Source organism: Labeo rohita, chromosome 8 (assembly GCF_022985175.1).
Source record: "Labeo rohita strain BAU-BD-2019 chromosome 8, IGBB_LRoh.1.0, whole genome shotgun sequence".
Classification (NCBI taxonomy): domain Eukaryota; kingdom Metazoa; phylum Chordata; class Actinopteri; order Cypriniformes; family Cyprinidae; genus Labeo; species Labeo rohita.
Genome location: NC_066876.1, coordinates 36363984 through 36383158, shown reverse-complemented (window position 1 = coordinate 36383158; position 19175 = coordinate 36363984). Strand labels below are relative to the sequence as shown.

Below are 19175 nucleotides of genomic sequence, written 5' to 3'. Positions count from 1 at the left end.
TGTAAATTAACAAAAATATTAATATTGATTATATATTAATCATTACAGTTAGTTTATTTGTCATTAATGTTAACAAAAGCAACTCAAATTTTTAAAATATATCAGTAAATGCGGAAAGTAATAACAATACTGTAACAATACTTCTAGTCTACAGCTTTTATTAATCTTAATGTTACAAATGGACTCATATTGTAAAGTGTGACCATTACATCAACAATCAAGCTGAAGATGACTATCTTTAAATATCTACACAAAGGCCACAGTATTGAAATTGCATACATATGGATATTGTGTACTTTCACTATTTAACTGCTTCTATTCTAGAACATATGTGGTTATCTAATCAAAATATACAAATATGTTAGTCACACAATGGGCAAAAGTGCAGCGCAGTGTCTAGAAGAACTCGCAGCTATCCGGTATCACACACACTGGACGCGTTGCATTCGATTCAAGCGGCGTCTACAAGACTTTATTTGATCACCAAACGGGCAAAAGTATACTGCTGTCCTTTCTCCACTAATGCAGCATCTAGTCAACAAATTCATCGCTTAGTAATTACATGAAAACATGCACTACAGTATACTGTACACACCGCTTGGTTGTCGATGTTTTAAATCTGTCTTTGAAATGTCTAAACAAAAGGCACGTGCTGTCAGTGATTTCCACCACTAGAGGCCGCTCTCCTGCTGTATAACAAAGACTATAGGGACTTTGCTGTATAATGACGACCTTCTCAGCCGCTCCAGCAACGGACCCAACCTGGAAAAAACTATTGGCATGGATTTTTGCCAATAACCGATAGTTCCGCCAATCAACTATCGGTGCCGATTAATCGGCAAAACTCATACATTGGTCGACCTCTACTTGTGACTGTCCCATTGACTGCCAAGTAAAGAACAAAGTCAAGGCCTAGAAACGTATGAAGGGCTTGGGACAATCACAAGCCTTCCGATTTTCTTTCAAAATGTCTTAAATTGTGTTCCGAAGACGAACAAGCGGATTTGTGAATCATTTTGCGAATCATTAGTTAGATCGGGACTACGAAGCACGGATCATATGATTTCGATCGGGACTTTGATGCAGGTTCGTGAATCATCTTAACGCGATCTGAGCGGGTTCGTGAATCTTGATTCAGATCCAAACTTTAAGGGGCAACATAGTTTGAATAGAGATGCAGTTTTCACTGCTTTAGATTTAACTGAATTTTAGATAGTTTTTCAAATACAGTCCTTGTCTAATCAACTTTGAATAAAGAGAGGTTTCGAGCCAGAGTTTTGTTTATGTGTGAAATTTAGCTAGAATGCAACACAAATTAATTATATTTTCCTATATTCTAATTCAAGTAAAACAATCCAAAGAAAACATATTTAAAACTGAAAGAAGTCACTTACAAAATAAGACTGGATGTACATTGGCAAAACAAGTGAATGACATCTTCCTCAGAACAGTGACAAAAACATCAACTCACTTCAGCGTCTGACTTGTATTATAATTATATCCATAAGCTTTATGTGAATTTTGGATTAATTTACTAATCTGTTGCTTGCACTCTATGTATTTAAGGAGAGAACTATAGTTTCAAGGTCAGACATTGCTTGTTATGCACCAGGAATCTTGATTCGTAAGACCAGGCCACCTTTTTCCAATCATCCATGGTCCGATCTGGATGATCTTGAGCCCATTTGTTTCTTCTTAGAGATGACGTGCAGTTACATGCACATATGCAGAAGGCTGTGATGAACTGTGTGTTGTGACACCATTTAGTTGCCAAGCACCCTCATTGAAAGAAAATACAAATAAAATGAAAAAAAGAGGTCCTTTCTCAAAACTCACAGTTTATTTTGACCTTTTCTTTTTCATAATACATTGTTTTTGTTTATAGATTTACTACAGACTTAACTGCATATGCTTCAATAGTTAGGTCTTCTGAAAAGTGCATTAATCTATAAGAGGTCTAGTAATTCACATTTGGTTATATTGAGTGAGGTTACACGTAAAATGTTACATACATTAAGCTGCATAAACAATGCCCCATTCAGACATGTTGTGTTTTGTCTTTTGTCATCTGTTAGCTACAGATGTCATGATTGTGGGCTGTACAGGCAAAATACACAGTATATTTGCTCATCTTAATGGATATATAGCATTTATATTATACTGTAAGGTCAGGTGTATTTGATGTTACATCACAGAACAGCAGCAGGTGTCGGGATAGTCATCAGCGTTCACTTTAAACTCATTTCCAAACACATAGTAAACATAAGACTTTCCTTTCCACATGTAGTTCACTTTGGTTATGGGAATGAGCTCAATCGTCTGCCTCTGAAAAATTAAATTACAGAATGACAAATTTAAGATTAAGTAGTTAGGAATGATAATAATCAAGTGATAAAAAATTACAATATAAAATGGTCTGGAAGCACATAAACACAAAGATTACCTGTTGTAATATGCGAGATGTTTGGGCGTATTTCACCTGATGGTCTCCGACTAAGCGCTCAGAAGCTTGTGCAACAGCAACATCAGGAAAGCCCCTCACTGGATAGACCTACAGTAAACATACAACCATCTGATGAACTTGCTAATATCATCAAGTTTCTTTTTAACTCTCACTATATGTACGGTCTGTACTTACCATATACTGGGCATCTTTGTAGAGCTCCTTCCCTGAAACCTTCCCCAGATTTTCCACTCTCAGACCACTGGAATCTTGTGCTATGAAATCATCCTTCTCAGTGCTCCTAAAATAGTTAAGACAGTCCATTTTGAAAGACTTATGAATATCATGAAATAATCAATAATAATGACTTGATTTCTTTTCATTTCAAAGAAACTGTAAATGGTTCTTTCTTGTGCAAAGAATGACTTCAGTGTAAATCTGTAAGTATGATTGTTTAGAAACGTTACAGCTAGGCCTGTCGCGATTATTAAACCTTCTGATCGCGGTTATTTCATCCAACCGCAGTCAATTCAGACAACCGCGATTATTGCGCACAGATTCATTGTGTTTTGTTTATGTTTGTACATGCTTTCTGTGTTGCCATGATCACTCATTACAAGCGCTTTTGGACTTATTGTTTAAGTTCAGCTGAAACAGCGATCGGGTTTATGCAGCTATCAAACTAAGCAGGAATGAGTCACTATATTTTGGTCTTAATTTTAGCATAAAGCATTTGGATTTACTGTTTTTTTATGGTTTCTACCAAGATCTGGCAACACGAGCGAGTCAAGGCTCCTGTTGCTCTGGTACTCAGTGTTGGGGAGTAACTAGTTACATGTAACGGAATTACGTAATTTAATTACAAAATAAATGTAACTGTAATTAGTTGCAGTTACTGAGAAAAAAAATGTGTAATTAAATTAGTTACTTTTGAAAATGTTAATGATTACAAAGGGGGTTACATTTTTTTTTTTTTTTTCCACACACACCCACACACAGATTTAATTGACTTTTCCAAAATTGCATTGATTGCTCTAAAATGAGACACCAGTGTTTCAGGAGTTTAGGACACAAATAGCACACAAATGCTTATTCTTAACTGTTTTATTTCCTATTTGGATTTATGCATATACTTTATTTTTTTAAGATTAACTGTGTTTTTTTTTTTCCAAGGCATTGTTAGATGCCAGTGTTTCCTGTCCTAACTATGCAAACATTTGATTTCAAAACCAGTATCATAGCTATTAAACTATTTCTTGTTATGATTTCAAATCTGTATTTAACCTCAGAAGGATCTCAAAGTAAATAAGTGAAAAATAAGTGTAAAATCTGAATTTGTGTGGCTGTGCTTTAAATTAAATTATAACACGGCTCTGTGGAATGCTTGATTCTGATTGATCAGTCATGATATTCCAAGGTATGTTATTCCCTGATAACAACTGGTAAAAGCTAATGACTCATCCGGGCAACTTAAGTTAGCGCTATACGCGTGTTCGTTTTTCTCTGTGGAAGCTTTGCATTTGGTTAGTTAATAAGGTATTAAAACTCAATACAATATTATGTGTACAATTTCTTAATTCTGTCAACTTGCTACTTGCTAGCAACTGATTTCTTCATGAGCTTTGTGTTCAGATATTTTAATTCAGATCAATGTTTTTTGTCTAATTATTTACTTTTGTGGCAAGCAGCCTTGTGGGATAATGTACATCCAGCCAGTTGTTATTGCAAAATAAAGATGTATATTTTCCCCTACTTATTATAATCTTAATTAAAACGATAAAAATCTGACAGTAATCAGTGTTGAGTGCTACTGTAAGGTTAACTCTGAAATGTTTGAAATGTTTTAAAATGATTAACAGTTAAAAATATTAGTAATCAAATGTCATAAGTTACATTACTTTAATAAAGTAATTGAAAAGTTACACTACTTATTGCATTTTAAATAGAGTAACTTCTACTAAATCTGTAACCTGTTACATTTTCAAAGTAACCTTCACAACACTGCTGGTACTGCTTTCCCTGTGATTCACCACACATACTACAGAAGAGAGACACATCTATGCATGTTAAAAACCTCATCAACAACTAGTTGTTCAGTGTGGTTTTGCTATTGAACTATGGCGTGAAAATTTGCCCAAAGCCCGGCCCTAGGGTCATAAAAAAGTTAGGGCCCGTCGGGCTCGGGCTGAAACGCAGGGCTTTTCACTGCATAGCATTTCTGTAAAGGCGGTTGTCAGTCACTAACGTATCCTGTATTTTTCGGAAGGTAATGGGTTTGTCGAATGCGGTTGTCACCCCTGTATTTCACTGAATTATGTTTGTACAGAACGCTATTAAGGAGTAAAGGGTGAACTGACAACCAAATTTAGCTGCAGTGTGTATGAGGCCAGAACAGTCACAGAGAGGACAGAATAGACGCAATAGCAAAAATACTGTACGGACAATCTAAATATTGGTGTGGGGGTTTATATGAATGTGTTTCTGAAGGTAACTCTGGTCTTAAGAAATGTTTCAATGTTATTTTGTCCCTAATCACTATCCTTTTTAACAATTTACTGAACAAAGTGCATAAAAAATGTATGTCAAAGCCTTAAAACAGACAATTAATCACCATAATCGTCAATGCCCTAAACCAGACAATTAATTGACATAATCACAATTATTTCTTAGACAATTAATCATCAGACAAATTTCATAATTGTGACAGCCCTAGTTACAGCATACCTCTCCTTAATGAACTGCAGGATTCATGTCTGTAGCACAAACAGTGACTGAGAAGATGTTTAATATAGTAATAGCTATGCTCATGTAGATCATACCATTTAACAGTGAGGTTGATGAAGACGAGCAGCTGTCTCTTTCCACGGCAGGTGTCACACTGGCAAAAGCCGTTGCCGCTACATGAACTACAGCTGAAAGACAACAGATGGGTCAAAACTCTGAAAATACCAAACCACTAGGGCCCCTGCAGGAATTCATATAATAATTAAATTAAATTTAAATATAAAGTAAATATAAAATACAATAAAATCAAATTAAAAATGATAATTTAATTAAAATCAATTTAAAAAATAAAAATAAAAGACATAAATTAAATATACAATAAGCAAAGTAAGTAATTTCTGATATTTAAAAAAAAAAGCACTTTTTTTTTTTAGAGGGAAACCTCTTTTAATGAAATGTCTCATTATCCTGCTGAAAAATAAAAAACAATAGAACCATCACAGAAAATTCTAATGGTTTCCACTACAAATACCATTACAAAAATTACAAACCATCAACTTTTAACCATTAAAAATGGTTTTCTGTAGTGTGTTTTGAGACATATTCCATTAGGATTTATTGGTTTTAACAAGCCACCAATAGAGGTGACCAATTACAAGTAGAAACCAAAAGGATCCATTACAGTTTCCATTAAAACCAATACAAGTCCCATTATAACCAGTAAAACCATTACAAATTTTGTTTTTTCAGCAGAGATACAGCTACGAAGGACTTACTTTTCACGTCCGCGCCCATTGCAGTGCGTGCAACGGTCATCAGAATGACGGTAACCAGAACCATTACACACCCAACAGGGTTTCTGCACATGGACAACAATAGAGGACAAATAGTTCATATATTAGAGTATTTTATGTCATACAAACTTAATGAAGAACATTCTGTGGCTTGTTTGCTCATTTCCAATACAATTCAACTTGAATTCTTCTCCAGACACTACACAAAGAAATACCTTTACTCAATACAAGTGCCATATTCTCCTCTGAGAAAAAAAGCTTTGGGAACAATGAAATGCCCAGTATGCAGCCGGTTCGGTCTGGGCTAGTCAAAATTTACTTACGTTTCCAGCTCCAGAACAGGTGGTACAGGGGCGTCTTCCCGTTCCCAGACATGTGTGACAGTTCTAGGGTAAAAACAGAATATGATGCTCTAAAGTATATTCTGACTTACTGAACATAACCATTACTGGCATGCAGCAGGAAACCAAGAAGCATTTGTACATTAGAGTGTAAAACACTTTTCAGTGGCCTCAAATCCAGACACATTTCTTTGTCCCATTCATTTTTCCCATAGGGTTTTTTTTGTGGATCATATGGTTAAAAGTCAAACCTTGACTGAGGAAGTATAAGGCACTTTAATGGTCTGCTTATGTTCTTGAAAGAAGGCCGGAGTTTGAGCTGCAATCAGCCATGGACCTGGAGCAGGCTGAACACCAGCATCCACAGCCTGACCTGAAATTGTATTTGATTTTTATTCCACATTAAACGCAACAATATCAACTTTTCTGAGATGTGGCCAAGAAAAAGACAGTATAAAGTATAAACATGCCCTATCTGGGGTACCTGCGTAAGGCTCCTGACTCCATTCAGTGGATCTGGACTCCAAGAATGTCTCCAAACGATACTGAGAAGAGAAGGAGAATAAGCAGACACATCAAAAACAACATTTAGTTCTTGGGTCATCAGGTTTTCTGAGTCTGTCAACAAAAAGACATTCTTGCCCAAGCAACCCAGGTAGCCCTTCCCCACCCACAGTTCTCCTCTCCTGATCCAAAGCCTCCCTAAAGCAACCTCTGCTGCCTCCGTGACCGACTTAATGCTCCTCTGTCGACTGGTCCCTCTGATGTCCAGCATGTTGTAGATTCTGCGGAGAGACTAAGCTGCAAACCCTCTACATCCCACCGATCCCATCCCTTGCTTTCCAGCCATTTTTATCAGAACTATTCTACCAGCTCTCATAGATCTCTTTCTCTCATTGGCCTCCTTGATACAATTCTTCCAGGGGACTGAGAGTTCTAAGAGACAATCTGCTTGGAGGCTTTTGAGATTAGCACCATGTCTGGCCTTTGCAATGTTATGGCAACAGCTCCTGCTGGAGATAATATTTGCTACGGCCTTCAGAACTTTGTCCTGATGCCAATAATAGCACCCCTCACTCAAGGCTCTTGGACAGCTGCTGAGGATGTGATCCAAGGTCCCTCTCTTCAGGCAAAGAGGGCAAGCTGGTGACTCTGCCTTCCCCCAGGAGAACAAATTGGACATGCTTGGTAGTACTTCATAGACAGCCTGGATTAAAGGATTAGATCACTTCCAGAATAAAAATGTCCTGATAATTTACTCACCCCATGTCTTTCTTTCTTCAGTTAAAAAAAAGGTTTTTAAGGAAAACATTCCAGGATTTTTCTCCACTTGGTCAATAGTTAAAGGTCCAAACTGCAGTTTCACTGCAGCTTCATAGGACTCTAGGTGATCCCAGATGAGAAATAAGGGTCTTATCTAGCGAAATGACAGGACATTTTCTTAAAAAAAAAAAAAAAAAAATTATATACTTTTTAACCACAAATGCTCATCTTGCACTAGCTCTGCAATGCATGTCTTCATGTTGGGAAGGTCGCATGTGGTTAGTTCTTTGTCTGTGTACATCGGTTCAAAAAGGTAGGGTAGGGCGAAAAACTCAATTTTTTCTTCCAGCTTCAAAACCGTCCGACATCGTTTTACTTTTTTTTGTAAAGGGCGTTTGACTTTCACTGCACGTTCAGTTTGTAAACACTGGGTCGTACTTCCACCTACGTCATGTGTGTGTGTGTGTGTGTGATTTCATAATGCATGAGGTCAAGCTAATGCAAGGCGTGCATCTGTGGTTAAAGTTGTCGTCCACTTCCAGAACAGCAATTTACAAATAATGTACTCACCCCTTTGCCATCCAAGATGTTCGTGTCTTTCTGTCTTCAGTCATAAAGAAATTATGGTTTTTGAAGAAACCTTTTCAGGATTTTTCTCCATATAATGGACTTGATTGGTGCCCCGATTTTGAACTTCCAAAATGTAGTTTAAATGCACCTTTAAAGGCTCTAAACAATCCCAGCCGAGGAAGAAGGGTCTTATCTAGCGAAACAATCAGTAATTTTTTTTGGAAAATACAATTTTTTATACTTTCTAAGCACAAAAGCTCGTGTAGCACAAGCTCTGGGATGCGCGTCCACAATGCTACGAATTATTGATGGGTCGTTCTTGAACGATTCATTCATTTTGAACGAATCTTTAATGTGACTCTGCAAGAACGAGTCGTTTCGGGGAGTGAATCGTTCAGTCGCGCATACACAACATCCCATTAGGTTCTGTACTGGAATTAGTTCACCTGTTTCGAGTCTTCAGGTTTTTCGAAGACTCGAACGACTCAAACCTGAAAACTTGTCAGATAAGAGGTGAGGTGAGCTAATCATAGACTAAAGACCCAGGTAAACAATGAATGAATCTTTTCTGTTTCTTATAGCATTATAGTTTTGTCTTGTTTGTAGTGTGATCAACGTTTGTGTAAGCAGTAGATGTGTTAGGGAAGTAACACGTAACATTTTAATTATATTATGCTAAAATGGACAAAGTGACTCGAAATGATTCGTACATTTTGCTGAACGAGACTCGAAGGTCCGAGTCAGTAAAATGATCCGAACTTCCCATCACTACTACGAATCATGTCTAAGTTTATCGTCTGTGTACTGAGTATGGCGAAAAACTCCATCTTATTTTCTCCTACAACTTGAGAGGAGGACATCGTTGTACCTTTTTGTTTGTAAACAGTGTTTGACTTACTTGCACTTCCTTAGTCTTTGCGCGTTAGCTTTGTAAACACTGGGTCTGTAGTTCCGCGTGACTATTCGACGTGATTCAATAGTATGTAGCGTCGTGAACGTGCATCCCAGAGCCTGTGCTACATAAGCTTTTGTGCTTAGAAAGTATAAAAAATGTTATTTTCTGAAAAAAATGAGCGATCGTTTCGCTAGATAAGACCCTTCTCCCTCGGCTGGGATCGTTTAGAGCCTTTGAAGCTGCATTTAAACTACATTTTGGAAGTTCACAATCGGGGCACCAATGAAGTCCATTATACTGAGAAAATTCCTGAAATGTTTTCCTCAAAAACCATGATTTCTTCGCGACTGAAGACAGAAAGACATGAACATCTTGGATGACAAGGAGGTGAGTACATTATTTGTGAATTCTTGTTCTGGAAGTGGACTTCTTTAAAAAGCATATCATTTAATTTTTTTTAGAAAATGACTGATCTTTTTGCCAGATAAGTCCTTTATTCCTCAGCTGGGATCGTGTAGAGCCCTTTGAAGCTGCACTGAAACTGCAATTTGGACCTTCAACATGCTGGCCACAATTGAAGTCCACTATATGGAGAAAAATCCTGGAATGTTTTCCTTAAAAACCTTCAACTGAAGAAAGACATGAACATCGACTGAAGAAAGACATGAACATTTTGGATGACATATGGGTGAGTAAACTATCAAGAAACTTTTATTCTGGAAGTGAACTAATTTTATTCTATGCAGATTTCCTCAGCCCAAGTAACTTTACGTTCTACTACTTATTCCCACCTTGTCCAGGCTCTCTGCTGCCGCATCCAAATCATCCTGATAGCTTGTATTGCACTTCCTCAAGCTGTCATCTGACCTCATTCTGGAGCTGCTACACCCTATCCTTCGTCCATTTCCTCCTGCCTGATAGACTTTCAGCTCACGGGACTCCTTGTATTGCAGGACCTCCCTAGAGTGGGTCATCATGATTTCTTCATTCAGGCTGGTGATAGGGAGTTTCAGCTTGTTGTTTTGCTGCTTAGGCTTAGTCCAGCCCATTTCTATAAGAACCTGCTGATCCTCCTCTCGAAGCCAAACACTGTGGAGATCGGAACCTCATAGACTAAAATGGGCTAGAGAATCCTTGGCAGGATCCCGTGTTGGTAAACCCAGGCCTTAAATTATGTCTAAAAAACTCTAGTTGCTACTAGGGATGTCATAATACTCAATATAATATCAAACCGTTCGGTACGACATCCACGGTTCAGTGCGCACTTGTGAATAATTAATTTCCTTGTTTTATTTCTCTCAAAATTTGTTGTGTGTATGCCCATGATTTCATGTGCTGAGAGGAGGAAATGCCGCCCTATTTATATTTGAAAAAGCAACACTTGCAGAGCATCTTCCCTTCTAATGAAATGCAATGATAAGCCTTTCTAAACTTGTTGTCCAACAAAAGAGAACATTATAACTTATTTTTATTTCACGGCATGAGTCAAGTGTTTGAAACTGGCGTACAGTATGAATGAAACCTATCCTAGTTTGCGTAAAAATTGGAAAAACAATACCTCTCTCAAAAGAAATATTAAGCAGATGTAATAATCCATGCTTTTTCCAAGATTATTTACTGTACGTCTCACCCTGTAGGTATTAAAGGACTCCATACTGGTTATGACTCCCTCTCTGACGGGGGCAGAACCATAGCAACACTTGCTGGAAACGTATGTTGAGAAAGCTTCACGTGCTTGGTCCTCTGAGATGGAGGGTATACTGATATCACAGAGAAAAGATCAATAGGTAAGTGACCTTTGCACATGTGTAACAGGGTGTGTTGTGACTTTTTTTTGTTAACTCCATGCTCTTTGGGTGTTTTACTAAGCTGACACAATCTATTTCAGGTCAAAGGGCAGCCAGTAAGCAGGATGCATTTCAGATAAAGCTTTCAAACTTTTTTCTAAAAATTCCAAAATATGATGATCCTCTGCAAGGTGAATATAAAAGCAGCTACAGTACATTGCTATTTATATTGTTTGATGAAATGATAAAGAAAACATTTGTTTGCTAAGTTAAACAGTTTTTTACTGTACTGAAGTCAAAGCCAATTCAGTTAATTTCTAATTTTTTAAAAAACAAGTGCAGCACATATTTAATAAAATCATGAGTTGATAATCGCAGTAAGCCATATTGTGATTTTGGGTTTGTTATATTAATCGTGCTGCCCTAGTTGGAGAACACCAGTTTAAAAACAAAACAAAGAGCACATCCAAACTGTGAGAAATGAAGAATGCCCATCTTTGTATGATGATTGCATATCATAGGTGCATGTTTAAGATTCAATGTGTGCATTGTGTGCTTTTTGTATAGAGAAAAAGCTCTTACTGCCAGTCTGGTGAGCTGGGGGCCCGTTCAGGCACAGGCATTGGTGCAGGCATTGGAGGTGGAAGATACCCACCTGTGAAAACAGAGACATGTCAGCAACAAAACTAGGGAGCAATTTATGTATTTCTTGTGTAGAAAAGGTACATCGCCATCGTGTGAAATTCAGCAAGATTTTTTAATGCTGCATCTACAAAATGATGAATTAAGATCATGTGCATTGTGTTTTTATGCATCCTAAAAGCATAATTTCCTTTATACATACATTTTTATTAAATTTTATTATTAAATTTATGAATGTTTTTAGTTTTAAGTCTCTTCTGCTCACCAAGCTTGCATTTATTTCATCATCCAAAGTACAGCAAAAACCGTAAAAGTACTTAAAATAAAGTTTTTTATGTGAATATATTTAAAAATGTAATTTATTCCAGTGATTTCAAAGCTGATTTTTTAGCATCATTACTCCAGACACACGATCCGTCAGAAAATATTCTAATATTCTGATTTGCTGCTCAAAAAACATTTATTATTATGATGTTGAAAACAGCTGAGTAGATTTTTTTCAGGTTTCTTTGATGAATATATAAAGCTCAGAAGAACAGCATTTATCTGAAATAGAAATCTTTTGTAACATTATAAATGTCTTTATCATCACTTTTGATCAATTTAAAGCATCCTTGCTAAATAGAAGTATTAATTTCTAAAATTATACTGACTCCAAGCTTTTGAAAAATGTACTATATAGTGTATAATGTTACAAAAGCTTTTTATTTCAGATAAATGCTGGTCTTTGTACTCAACTGTTTTTGTACATATTGATATTGATAATAATGATAATAACAATAATAATAATAATAATAATAAATGTTTCTTGAACAGCAAATCATCATATTAGAATGATTTGATCATGTGACACTAAAGACTGGAGTAATGATGCTGGAAATGTAGCTTTGATCACAGGAATAAATTACATTTTAAAATATATTCAAATAGAAAGCAGTTATTTTAAATAATAATAATAATAATAAAAATCATAATATTACTACTTTTGCTGTATTTTGGATCAAATAAATGCAGGCTTGGTGAGCAGAAGAGATTTTTTAAAAACCTTAACATTAAAAACTTTTGACTGGTAGTGCATTCTATGGTAATTGTACAATACTATGGAATTTTGTACATGAAACTTGTACTAACATGCCCCCTATTCAGAAAATAATATAAAGAAAAACACGTTTTCACTTGTAATTACAACTTTGTGGTCATGTTTATGCTTTCAACTCCTAAACATGATCCTTCCGACAGGATATGAATCCAGAGGCTCACAGGGCATTTTCTCATGCTGCAGTGTTTACTTGATCTTTTTTCCTGTTTGACATAACTTGCATGCTTACCGCCTCCACCAGCCACTGTTCCCTCATATCCAGGGAATGTATCAAACATATTTGCAGGCGGTGCAGAAGGTCCGTAGGTGCTTGTCGCAGGTGCGGCCGCCATGGCTGAACGAGATTCAAAGGAACAGGTCAGGTAAGTTTTCCACTGGTTGTGGACCAAGAAAGACATACAGTAACCATTTATAAAATTCCATTTCAAATACCACAAAGATGTCTATACATTCAAACATTTTTATAGATTTACTGCACAGCTTCTGAAATATTGATTGTGATTATGATTGGTCATTCAACAGCCGCCTGTGTTCAAATACCTTAGTGAAAAACAAACAATGCTTATAAATAGCCAGTTATGATTAGTTTTCAGCTGCTAAAATAAACGATTGAAATTGTTATTCACCAACCAATAGTTACAGACTTACTTTTTAGACCTTGAAGAACTGATTCTTGTTGCTGGTAAGACTCCTGAAGTCAATAGCGAGCAGTGTGCGCGTTAAAGTCTATGGACTTAGGTCTGCTGTACATTTGGTTTAGGAATGTACTGTATAGTAGCAGGGCTCTCAAGTTTTGGAAAAAGTTTGGAGTGAGATTATATGTGTTATATATATATATACATAACTATTTGCAGCAGCGGCCCTCGGCCCAACGCAGTTCTCTCCAGTTTTTGCTAGAAGTTCAAGTATCTGTTGTTCATAATTGACCAGCACAAATTAAAAAAATATAACAACTGGTAGATCTGATAAAAGTCAAATTCATCAAAATAAAATGTTTTAAATATTTCAAAAATGCAAATGTATCAAAAGTAAAAAGAAATTTGGCCCCAAATGAGCAAACTAAAACAGCAGTGCTCAATGCAGGAGGATTGCAGAACTTGAGCATGTATATCAGTCTGTGTTTGTGAAAGAGAGAGGGTACATATTTCAGCTAACGAATGTCATTTTGTATTTCAAGTGTTTACTGCACATTTTGATGCCTTGATGACAGTGGTAGGGGCTTGAACTTAGTTAGAGTAACTAGTTACAATGGAATTATGTAATTTAATTAAAAACAAAATTTAATTAATCTGTTATAGTTACTGAGAAATAATGAATATAGTTAAATTACAGTTACTTATAAAAATCAATTACAAAGTGGGTTACATGTGAATATTTTGATTGATTTATTTCCCAAATTGCATTGACTGCGTTAAAATATGAGACACCAATGTTTCAGGAGTTTGGGACACAAAATAGGACACATGCTTATTCAATAACTGAATTATTTCATATTTTGGTGTATGTATATGCTTTATTTTTAAAGATTAACTGTTTTCCCCCCACCAAGGCATTGTTAGATGCCATTCATAGCTAAGCAATTTGATTTTAAAAATGGTATCATAGCTATTAAACTATATCTTATGATTTTAAATCTGTATTTAACCTTTAACCTTAACTTTGGCTGTGCTTTAAAATTAAATTATTATAATCTTAATTCAAGTGATGAAGGATTTTGTCAATTTGACAGTAATTAGTGTTGAGTGCTACTGTAAGGTTAAACCTGCCTGCTTTAAAAGTTTCAAAAGGATTAACAATTAAAAACATTCGTTAGAAATTTAGAAAAGTAATCAAATGTAATGTTACATTACTCTAAAGCAATTGAAATAGTTACACTACTTATTACATTTTAAATAGGGAAATTTAATCTATAGCCTATTTCCAAAATAACCTTCCCAACAATGTTGATACATATGTGTTTTGAAATATATAAAACTATTTATTTTATTCGGATGAATTTGTCTGTCTATTTCAGCAGATTTACCAATTATCTAGTCCTTTCCTTAATTTCAGGTAGCCCACAATTAGTTAAACTAATAATTGAACTAATAATTTAGCACGAATTTGGCTATATTTCCCAACATCAGCTCTCACTATCTTTGATCACAGGCAAGTGATTTGATTTAGTCTAGGAATCGTAAAATGGAAAAAAAAAAAAAAAATACAAATGGCAACGTCCGCTCCATGACCGCAACGCGACCACCGCCTCAACTGCACTAAACGCTTCCAATGCGAGAGAAAGCGGAAGCCCCGCAACGATTCCACCGCTGGCCTTGTCCCTTGTGTGCGCGTCTACGTTGCCTAGTGACGAACGTGATTGTAGCGGGATCACGTAATATACCAGAAAACAGCAAATTCTAGGCTGGTAGGTGGCATTTAACTCTCAAGGCAGCTATGAACTCGGCAAAAAAACTTCTCTCTGCAAAGCCTGCACCTCGTCCATTAACATTATATAGCGGGAAAAGTGATCCCTTACTTCTCAGCGTGAGAAATACAAGGTGTGGCGTGAGAGCGTGTGAACTGGTTGAAATGCGTGTGTCTCACGGTGAATGCGTGACACTTGAGAGCCCTGTAGTAGAGTCCGAGAGCTGCTGCTATTGGGTGGTGCTGAATGGACTATGGGGCGGAGCTGCTTCTACAATATGGAATTATAAAACTTCCTTGTTTTTGGACATTTACCACAATAGGTAGTACCGGGTATTTTTTTTTTTTTTTTTTTTTTTTCAGAAAAACATAATTTAAAAAGATTGTAGTTGTAGACAGAGATATATTTTTGCTGTGGCCTATAAATCAGAACTGTGGTCTATTAATACCAGGAGGTATTTTGTAAAAATGTAGAAAGGATCATTTCAGTTTGAATATAAGTTGCACATTGTTACTTTCAACCCCGTTGGTTGGAACGAAAGTCGACGGAGCTTCCTTCACAGACTTTTGACTGCTTTGTTTTTTACTAACCACCAGATAGCGCTGTTTTCGAAGTTATGAATCTTTTCCTGAAACAGTCATTTGCCCATCACTAACACGTAGATTGATCATTACTGTGACACATGAAACAAGAAACACAACACAACTAATTTGAAAAAAAAAAAAAAAAAATACCCGTTCCATAATTTATTTATTGTACTCGAAAACTGCTTTCCGGACCTAAGCGGGGAAAAAATAAATAAATAAGTTTAAAAAATGACGAAATCACGTGATATTTTTCAGCTCCGTCAAGGGTTACGCCCTGGCTCTGAGAAAATAGCTTTGTTACTTTACACGAATTGACACTTTCTGTGGTAGAATTTGTTTTTCATCTAGGGAAAAAAATAATAATAAGGCTATACGTTCATTATTTCAAAAAGAAATTGTTAGTAAACCACGTGTTATTTTCTATTGGTCTAAGTTTATCAGAAATATTGATTGGAGGAAAGTTTGGCTATTACCTAATAAATATCTTATTACAAATAAAATTAAAGAAATTTCATTTAAGATACTGCACCAGTTTTACCCTGCTAAGCATTTTTTAAACAGATTTATTGAAGAAATAGATGTAAATTGTTCATTTTGTACATCACACCCAGAAACAGTACCTCATATTTTTTTGGCACTGTCAGTATACAAAGAGGCTATGGTGGGAGGTTTCTACATTTATAAATGACAAAGTGTTGTCCAACTTTTTTTTTTTACTATATGAACATGTAATATTTGGTTTTTTGAGCCATGACAAGAAGCTGGAAAATGAGGCTTACATTATCAATCTCTTGATCATACTTGTTAAGTTTCATATTCATCGCTGTAAATTTAGTAATCAGAAACCTTTTTTCTGTGGTACTTAAAGAATTTGATATTTATAGAAGTACTATTAAGGAGAGTACAAACAAAAAAGCTATAAAAACTCTACGTTTGTTTGATTCATTTAAGTTATTATGATTTAGAAAGGCCTGTCATTTCTTTTTTTTTTTTTTTTTTTTTTTGTTCTTGTATTTATTTTTTAATTTATTGTATTTGTTGGTTCTTTTTATTATTGTGTAGTTTATGTACTTATGTTTATAATACATGTAAGTACTTGTTATATTTTTTGTGTACACCCTTGACACTTTTGTACATGTTGTTCAAGCATTAATAAAAAAAAGGAAAAAAAATTCTAATAGAATTCTAATATTATCTAATGTTAATACTGCTCACTGTACTGTGCACAAAGTGATACATTTATGTTGTTTTGAAAACCGTTAAGCAGAAACTCTGGTTACTATGATAATAATTATAATTTAGTACTTTAAAAGTAGTCAAGGGGAAATCTGAGATTCTGAGACAAGAAACTCTTACCTGGTGCTGGTAAACTATAATTCGGGTTAATGGTGCCGTAGTTAGTTCCATAGTCACTTAAGAGGAAGTTTAATAAAGTCAGATTTGGAAACACAAACAATGTAGATATCGATTATGAAGACTTTTTTTAAAAAAAATCTTACCTCACAATTGGTCTCTCCATATTGTAAACGTAGTGAGAAGTAAGATATCCTGAAATGGCAGCGCTTGATGCAATCATCATGTGATTGTAATTTTGTAAATCATTTCCCACATACGTGAGACGGAAGTTAACAATAGGCTGTTGCTCAGTCTATACGGGTGTTCGTTGTATATAGAAAGTAGTAAACGTGATTGTATTCGTAATCTTAGCGTGTGTCAAAGAGCGCAGTTTCAGTTTAGTTGAGTGTGATTGTGTGGGCTTGATATGGAACAGCTAGAGTGGCATGTTGATTAAAAAAAAGTTGTAGCATGAGGAAAATATGTTGTATTCACGTCCCTCCCAGAAAACTACGCAGTGTTTTTCCGGGGAACGCAAAAGGCCTTTCGGGGCTCCGTAGTTTCATTCTGACGCTACTTCGGTAACAACCCCTTGCTGGTGAATGTGAAAACGATTAGTCCGAAAGGGAAACTGAGAGTGCGCTTTACTTTAGCTGAGGGGAGGAGTCGCTACTTTTGGAAACATATACAGAAGGCCGCCTACGGTGGCATCATGATACAGTGATGATATTCGATGGTAAATCCATGCCATCAGCTAAATACTAACCGGGGCTAGTTGTCACGCCTTCTACATTTGTTGATTCAGCAGACGCGTTAATTCAAATCGACACCTGTGAGTCAGGTGGGTTGGTTAGTTGGTTGTATATTTATTTATGTATTTATAAAGTGATTTTCAGCATTCAGGAGTTCACGTGTTTATATATCCTTGAATGAAAAATGAGGTTAAACATTTTTGGACATATTTGCATTCTTTGAATTCTTTCTCACTATATGTGACCCAGGATCACAAAACCAGTCATAAGGGTCCATTTTTCAAAATTGAGATTTATACGTCACCTGAAAGCTGAATAAATAAGCTTTCCATTGATGTATGGTTTGTTATGATAGGACAGTATTTGGCTGAGATACAACTATTTGAAAATCTGGAATCTGAGGGTGCAAAAAAATTGCCTTTAAAGTTGTCCAAATAAAGTTTTTAACAATGTATATTACTAATCAAAAATTAACTTTTCATATATTTACAGTAGGAATTTTACAAAATATCTCCATGGAACATGATCTTTATTTAATTTCCTAATGATTTTTGCCATAAAAGAAAAATTAATCATTTTGACCCATACAATGTATTTTTGGCTATTGCTACAAATGTACCCCAGCGACTTAAGACTGGTTTTGTGGTCCAGGGTCACATATAGCATATTTATTGTCACAATGTGAACCCGTTTGTCAGCTTTGGCAGTATTTAAACAGTACATTTATTATGAAAACACAATAATTTATAAAATAGCAAAAATGGGAAATAGGTTACAAATGTACAGTTGAAGTCAAAAGTTTACATACACTTGATTCTTAATATTGTGTTGTTACCTGAATGATCCACGGCTGTGTTTTTGTTTTGTTTTTGTTGTTTTGTTTTGTGTTAGTTGTTCATGAGTCCCTTGTTTGTCCTGAACAGTTAAACTGCTGCTGTTCTTCAGAAAAATCCTTCAGGTCCAACAAATTCTTTGGTTTTTCAGCATTTTTGTGTATTTTAACCCTTTCCAACAATGACTGAATGATTTTGAGATCCATCTTTTCACACTGAGGACAACTGAGAGACTCATATGCAACTATTACAGAAGGTTCAAACACTCACTGATGCTTTAGAAGGAAAAACGATGCATTAAGAGCCGGGGGTGTAAACTTCTTAATGGAATGGGGATGTGTAGAATTTTGTTATTTTGCCTAAATATCATATTTTTTCATTTAGCACTGCCTTTCAGAAGCTACAGAAGATACTTACGTTTCCCAGAAGACAAAATTAGTTAACTTTACCCCAATCTTCAAATTCAAAAAGTTTTTGCACGGTTCTTAATGCATTGTGTTTCCTTCTGGAGCATCAGTGAGTGTTTGAATCTTCTGTAATAGTTGCATATGAGTCCCTCAGTTGTCCTCAGTGTGAAAAGATGGATCTCAAAATCATTCGGTCATTGTTGGAAATGGTTCAAATACACAAAAGTGCTGAAGGTTTTTTTCTGAAAGTTTTCAGGACAAACAAGAGACTCATGAACAGCTATCAACAACAACAAACA

The 19175-nt window shown here is 35.7% G+C and overlaps 1 protein-coding gene across 2 annotated transcripts; it reads right to left on the bottom strand.

Annotated features, from left to right (window-relative positions):
- Positions 1-1818: 1818 nt before the first annotated feature.
- ssuh2rs1 (ssu-2 homolog, related sequence 1) lies at positions 1819-17478 on the bottom strand. 2 transcript variants are annotated; one of them, XM_051116827.1, is made up of 13 exons: positions 17049-17478; positions 16906-16961; positions 12788-12892; positions 11400-11472; positions 10661-10790; positions 6787-6847; positions 6554-6675; positions 6285-6347; positions 5944-6026; positions 5263-5355; positions 2639-2744; positions 2444-2551; positions 1819-2325 (listed from the first exon to the last, which is right to left on the bottom strand). In XM_051116827.1, exons 1-13 carry the CDS (start codon positions 17126-17128, stop codon positions 2185-2187), a joined length of 1221 nt encoding a protein of 406 aa, XP_050972784.1. In that variant the 5' UTR covers positions 17129-17478; the 3' UTR covers positions 1819-2184. The 2 variants fall into 2 exon arrangements, with proteins under 2 accessions (XP_050972784.1, XP_050972785.1); XM_051116828.1 differs by lacking the exons at positions 16906-16961; positions 17049-17478 and adding an exon at positions 13207-13332.
- Between the last annotated feature and the right edge of the window lie 1697 nt (positions 17479-19175).

Coding starts and splice junctions, on each gene's coding strand:
- ssuh2rs1 (XM_051116827.1), bottom strand. CDS start 17,128: ATGATGATTGCATCAAGCGCTGCCATTTCAGGATATCTTACTTCTCAC. Junction 2,552..2,638: donor ACAAAGATGCCCAGTATATG/GTAAGTACAGAC, acceptor TGTTTACTGTAG/GTCTATCCAGTGAGGGGCTT. Junction 2,326..2,443: donor CATCTCGCATATTACAACAG/GTAATCTTTGTG, acceptor TTAATTTTTCAG/AGGCAGACGATTGAGCTCAT.